A 6,871-nucleotide genomic window follows, 5' to 3' on the forward strand; every position below is an offset into this window, starting at 1 on the left:
ATTACAACTTGGTATCAACCTAAGTTCTAGAAATTTCTAAGCGTGTCACATTGTACAGCGCCGCCACGCGCCTACCTGTGTAATTTGGGGATTTTTTAGACGGAAGCTGACAGTTATTATTCGTCTTTCAAATAACAAATAAATTATTATTATTGACAGAGTATTAAACTTTTACTTCTTTGTAAAAATTGCGCATACGACTTGGGCAGTCTCTGGTCCAATATTGCAAATGCAATATTATTTTAACGCCGGGGGGATTTACCGCGACCGGAACCCGATGAGGGCGCGCTCAACCCTTTTTCACCACTTTTGGGGGTGTGGTTATGAGGGGGGGGGGGCGTACTTGCAAGCAACCACACACAATACGAAGATTACTTGTCTCTTCATTCATGCTTGAAACAATTGTGGCTTCGAACTCCGGCAACTGTGAACAAAATTGAAAACCGAAGGTCTGCCACAGGTAGTATGGAACAATAACCAACTGAAGGACGACAGACTCCGAGGGCCCACCGTTTTTCACAAGGCCGTCTTTACTCAAGATGGTCCTTGACCAACGTCCCCTTTTCAGTTATTTACGCAGCTTTTCTGAGACACGTCAGCTCCTTTTGTCTGCTGGGCCTAATTGGTGAAAACAACACAAAGAACACTCACCTTCTTCAACTCGTTCACCAAGTTACTCTAGTAGGCCTAATGCACTGAGTTTATAGGCCCATCAAAAAAAAAAAAAAACATTATATATACAATGTCGGCCTCTAATGTAATAAAAGTTTAAAGATGTGCACGCATCACATTTAACTTTCCCGCCAACCCAAGTTGCTGTACATTCTTTTTTGTCCACTTAAAGCCCCTGCTTCTGATAGAAATAAACTATAGTTGCTGACAACTGAACTTCCATTGTGTATTATAAAAGTTTGGTCCGACTCCTTTATTGTAAGAAAACATTTTTTCGAGGACAATGTTGGCTACCCAAAGTTCTAAAGTCAACGACCCCATCACGATATTAGACAACTTTTTTTAGCAACCTTTAAAAACCATGACCTTCAAATCTTGGATCGACAGAAAAAGTTATCAGAATGATTCTCCTGAAGACGAGCAGAGTATACTGTTCGAAACGTCGAGACCAAACCGGCTCTTTTCAGAGCCAACACTCCTTCAAAAGAGATTTTACTCATGGTTGTACCCGCAAGTTTACTATTCATATTTATATTTATAGTTACTCTTAGAAAATTTGAAGTAACCCTGATTGGTAATAAAAAATATGGATAGAGTACAAACATATGACAACCATAAGCAATCATTTATTTCAAAGCCTGGAAATATTCCTTTATTTAAAACAATGCATTTCATAACAGCATCATGTACTTGGCACAGCAGTTTATTACAAAATGGATATAAAAATAATTATAACAACTGTTTAAAAAACTGTCTTACAAAACTGTATCAAAAATAGTACCTTGTGACAAACTGTATTATTTCAAAATTTATTTGGCAGAATACTTTGTTGCAAAAGAAGTTATAGTTATAGCATTCTCTCGAATTTAAATTACAGTGGATTTAAAGTCTTGACTAAAAACACGACGATGGTATATAAATCAGCAACCATCTTTATAAAGGCATGGTATACTTTTTTTAATTGTCCCCATTGGTGTATCTCAACATTCATAAAATAACAAACCTGTGAAAAATTTTGCTCAATATTTGGTCATCGAATTTTGAAGGAAAAAAAATAAAGCCCTTGTTGCATATAATTGATTGCTTGGTTTTGGACTGCTGAGAAAGGCTTCATGCTTGAAGTCTTTCTCAGATTAATATTTTTGGGAAATTACCTCTTTTTCTAAAACGTCATTACTTCAAATGGTGCCGTTTCTAACAATGCTTTATAACCTGTGCCTAGCAGCGATGGCTACAACTAATAGTTTTGAAAGTTTTAACAATTTTTAGTTACAATTATCCCATTAGTGTCTTAGCCAAGTAAAAAGTGTTTTCGCTAAAAGTGGTAAGACAGTTTTGAGTTGTTGTTGTTGTGGAGATACCCTGCTATCAAAAGTACAATGTATTGCGGAAATTATATTAAAAAGTGGCATGCATTCCTTATATTTGTCTTAATCTTTATACAGTAACTGAAGTGCTATTAAGCTTTTAGACTATTTGTAGTTTCCAATGATACTCAAGTACATCTATAAACTTTTTCTGCAGTTAGCTTAGGCTATCTTTAAATGTTAATGGATTCAAATAGAAGCAATCGTTCGAGACATCATTTCTACCCAAACATTTTTTTTCAGCTGTACTTAACAAAGTAAATTTATTTTGTGGAACTAATGTAATTTTCTTTCAACTTCTTCTATAATTTAACTGTAATAAACTCATGTGGTTTATTGCTTTTAAAATAAAAGTTATAACAATGAAAATCTCAATAGCCTAAGTACGCCGTCAGTCAAAAACTCTGACACTATTTTATTTAGAGAACATGAATACAAAGGTCGTGGGTTTGAATCCCATCTGAGGTGATTTGCCAGTGGGTTTTCACAAAACTCGGGAGAGTACTGCAGAGTATCCATTGTTTAAAACACATTGGTGTAATAAAGGGTAAAAACAAATGAACATCTTTATCACTGATTCAAAACTAACATCTATTAAAACGTCAATTGGAATTTAAAGTTATTGGAAAACTAAATTGCTGTTTATCATGTATGCCTTCTTGGAGAAGCCATTTCTTGGCATATCTAGGGTGTAGCAGAGGTCATCTTTCATGCTGCAATATCTGCAGTTTCCCAACATCTTGAACCTGTACAATATACTCAGGGATGGGAGTTTTGGGGAAAACTGAAGGAAACCCGGAATGAGAACCGCAGAAGAAAAATGCACCAGGAACAAACCCCGGCGAGACCCATCACCAAGAACTAGAAGCACGCTCACAACAAACTTCATGGAGTTATTTTTTCTTTTGCAAAGCTAACCTTCCTCATCATTTAATTTTTTTTTTGTAGTAAATGTTTCTTAATAGCTGTTTGAGATGACTGAAGAGCACTTTAGAGTTCTGAATGTCTGTAAGCATATTGTGGATATTCATGTTTTGCAAGAATGTTATCCATGTTTTTGTCATGGTCTTGCAAGATGTCTTGGACCACTTTTTCAATTTCAACTGCATCTGCCATTTTACCAACTGCAGTCTTAGAGAGGAATGACCTGATCTGAACCCAGGACCCGCAGATAAATGAAAAGATGAATTTCAACGATGCCGAAAAGCGATTTGCAGAGAAAGTGAGAGAAGTTCATGTTTAGCCCAGATTGATAATGTGCAGGGATGATTAAAGACCAGGAAACACCAAGATTTGGGTTTAACGGGAAAAAGGGTAAGGAAAGGAGTCAAGAGAGACAAAGACAGATTTTACTAAAAGAAGATATTATTAGAACTCATCGTGGAAATGTTTTGGCCCTCTAAATTCGTCAAAAGTTATCACATCATCCGTATCCATATCTTGGGCCTCAAACATCTTATCAAGCATGTCGTCAGCTTTATCCTCTTCAGCATAGCCTTGGTTTATGAAGAAACCCCTAACCTACTCGATCAAGGAAGATGGCGTTGGGAATTGAGTGAACCGCATTAGGATAAGCAGAGAGAGTTTGTGAGTTGGAAATGCAGGGATTAATCAAAGTTGATTTACGTTTACAAAGAAGCCAATGTTATTCCAGAGGTTAAGAGTAGTGCAAATGGTATTGTTAAAGGTTTAAAAAGCAGTTGAATATTAATAATTAAAACAGAATAAGCATCAACAAAAGAGAAAATGTCACATTAAGAAAGTAAAAAGGGTTCAACACAGACAGTAAAAGTAAAGTGGGAGAATGGGGGGAAAACGGGAAAACAAAGTTATTGATTAAAAACTGTTGTTCCTTGGGGTTAGTTTTGGTTACAAATACACATGCATGGTACTTTGTTTTACATTTGACACACAAAAAACATTCATAATTTCCTGTTTTCACCTCTTGGTCTCTTAATTTGGAACCTTTATGGACTGATATTCTTGCAGCAAGAAGAAGACTCAAGTCAGGATAAAACTCTTCCACACATTGGGATAATTTTGATTAAACCAATCCTTGTGTATCCGCACAAATAAAACTGGCCTGATGTTGTGAGGGTTTTCAAAAAGGCTCTGCTACGGCTTAAATGTCAGGCCATTAAATATATTTTGCATTTATTTATTTATTGTTAACCCTGGGCAAACCTTTCAGTAAGAACACTGATTTTCAAAGGTTCCCAGCCTCAAAACATCCATTATAGCTTGTTTGATACCATATAGGTTCTTTTGGTCGATAAGCAGTTTGCATAAGCTAGTTCCATTTTCTCAGAATACTAATAAATAAATCAGGGTAAATAACATATATACATATCCCAAATAGGGTAGTTTTTGTGGCAAGGACATTGTGAGAGCATTTTTGTTAGCCGCTTTACAACATAAAAGGTTAAGACTCATGCAAGGTGACTCTTATAGGAAGGTCATTTTAACAGGTGACTGAACATAGTCGATTGCAGCAGGGAAAATGAAAAGCACAATAGAAATTTAACAGGTCATGGCATTATTGTGGTTTTGCACAACAATGGGAGAATTCCGCAGTTTTAGAAAACTGGCATAGACCTGACTAGAGAGTTTTTACATAGATATGTACACGTGTATCTGTTTTGTACACGTGTACTAACTGATGAACTGTGACACACAAAGTTAGCCCTCTTATTTCACTGATGAAGCTTGCTCTATCACTAATGGGAGGGTGGGATGAGAGAACTTGCTTGATTTCTTCATTGTCTCCTCTCTTCTCGTTTGGCTCTAATAATAACAATAAATTTAGAGATAATTGACCTCAAAATTTGGTAATTACTACCTAATTTTAATATGCAAATTAGGTCACTTCTGGGCTGAAGCTCTTGTCCCATTTTGGATATGCCACCAATAACCATCCAACAAACAAAAATCAACAGTAAAACAAACTTTTGCAATTTGTTTGAGAATATAATACCCAAATCCAAAACTGGGGCGGGGGGGGGGGGGGGGGTGCAGAGTTAGCTACTTTACCTCATCTTTTGTCAGCTGATCATCTTTATCAGCGTCCATCATGTTAAAGATATTTGTTGGTTCCATATCTTGAATAGATCGGATTGTTATGGTGTACACAGCTTCCCTGTCAGTTTTGGGCTGTTTAAGACCTTTGGGAGTCAAGAAGATAACAATAAGAAACTGAATTCTGTTACTAGGTTTAGAATGGTTTGAATGTCGACTGTTATTCAGAATCAGGGCAGTGGCGTTCTGAAAGCCTTTATTATCTTATTAATGTATTCAACATCTGTATACAGTGGGCCATCTTTGATTTCAAGTTTTGACTTGCATTGGACCACACCTCTGGTTGCTTCTAGTTCGATTGTGTCAATTAAAATAAAACAAAATTGTGTCAAAGTGCACTGAGTTCATTACACAACAATAGCTTGAAGTTCTGTACCATATTTAGTATCTACTTCCAACATTGGTCCAGGCTGTATGGTAATCTCTCGCTGTTCACCGACACAAACGTCTTTCAGGCCCTCGTACAATCCTGGTAGTTTATGATCCCCACCAACTTCGATCATCAAAGATCTTTTTCTTGATTTACTTGGGGGATAAAAATGAAACAAGTTTGGTTAAGAAACTAATTTTAACAATCATGATAAATAAGTGTGATCTTGTTCAAGGTGATTGTTTATTTGTGAACACTTGTTGCCACTTGCAACATGCTTGCAACGACCCAGCACTTTAAACTTTCATCTTTCAAGTGTTGCTTGTCAACAAATCTGCCCCTTTAACATTATGGTGCGTGATCATACAGTAGAAAAGAAAGTATATGATGTATTTTAAGTTAACCATTGCACTAAAAAATGGAGGTAATTATAAAATTCAAAGTTTCAAACTTTGTGTTCAAAAGAAAACAACTATATATGACAGTCAGATCACAGAAATAATAGCCCGAACAATTAAATACTTACGTGGAATCAAATCTTTCAAGAATAGTTCCGTCATCTTTCATTTGTTGTGCGAAGAATTCAACTTCCAACCAGTTTCCTTTTACTGCAATTCTTTTACATTCACCGAGTGTGGCCAATCTTTTGACGGTAACACCCTCCGCGAATTCTGGCATGTTCACTTCGAATGGCAGCGCCGTCTCCTCGCTCTGGACCACGGCATCGTCAGACTCCTCCGCTGATGATACCGAAGCAATAAACAGACACAAGAGCACCGCACAATTAACAACGAAAATACACCGTCCCTTCATTTTGAGTTTGGATTCAGTGCAATTTAATATTTGTCAGAAATGTAGACGAAGGGAAAATAATTACAAGAGTTGTTCAATTCTTACAACGGCGACCAAAAAGCTAGGACAACCTTTATGAGCACACCTACTACTTCTAGCTAGTCTAGTCAGCAACGTGTCACTATGTTATTATAAACAACAATACTATTTTTTATTTAATCTAACGGATAGTTCGTGATTTTAACAATTTGAGTTAAATGTGTAGTTTTTCAGCAAATAAAAGATTGACTTGACGTTATTTAACTGTTATAACTAAATCTGTGTCTTTTCGAGTCGCTTTTAATTGTGTCTAATTAAATTAATTTATTGCACCAAGTACACCAAATTAATTAAAAACTTTACACAAAATGCATAGTCTGGTGTAAAATGTAACTGTGAATATAGTATTCAACAGTACAGAGATAAAAAGGGTTGAAGAGTAGCCACTGTTGATTATTAAAGGAGGGTGAACTTTAATTGTAATGATTCCAAAGTAGATCCCTAGAAAATATTGAATATACAAAATTATTTAAACGAAACATTTAAAAAGTAATAA

At 36.0% G+C, this 6,871-nt stretch overlaps 1 protein-coding gene across 2 annotated transcripts; it reads right to left on the reverse strand.

The window, feature by feature from the left end:
* Positions 1 to 1,314: 1,314 nt before the first annotated feature.
* On the reverse strand, positions 1,315 to 6,456 carry LOC139939960 (peptidyl-prolyl cis-trans isomerase FKBP14-like). Of its 2 annotated transcripts, none has more exons than XM_071936127.1 (4): positions 6,011 to 6,455; positions 5,491 to 5,639; positions 5,070 to 5,200; positions 1,315 to 3,191 (listed from the first exon to the last, which is right to left on the reverse strand). In XM_071936127.1, the coding sequence occupies exons 1-4, from the start codon at positions 6,295 to 6,297 to the stop codon at positions 3,030 to 3,032; spliced, it is 729 nt and encodes a 242-aa protein (XP_071792228.1). In that variant the 5' UTR covers positions 6,298 to 6,455; the 3' UTR covers positions 1,315 to 3,029. The 2 variants fall into 2 exon arrangements, with proteins under 2 accessions (XP_071792228.1, XP_071792229.1); XM_071936128.1 differs by having other exon boundaries at positions 3,049 to 3,560; positions 6,011 to 6,456.
* Between the last annotated feature and the right edge of the window lie 415 nt (positions 6,457 to 6,871).

Source organism: Asterias amurensis, chromosome 7 (assembly GCF_032118995.1).
Source record: "Asterias amurensis chromosome 7, ASM3211899v1".
Lineage (NCBI taxonomy): Eukaryota > Metazoa > Echinodermata > Asteroidea > Forcipulatida > Asteriidae > Asterias > Asterias amurensis.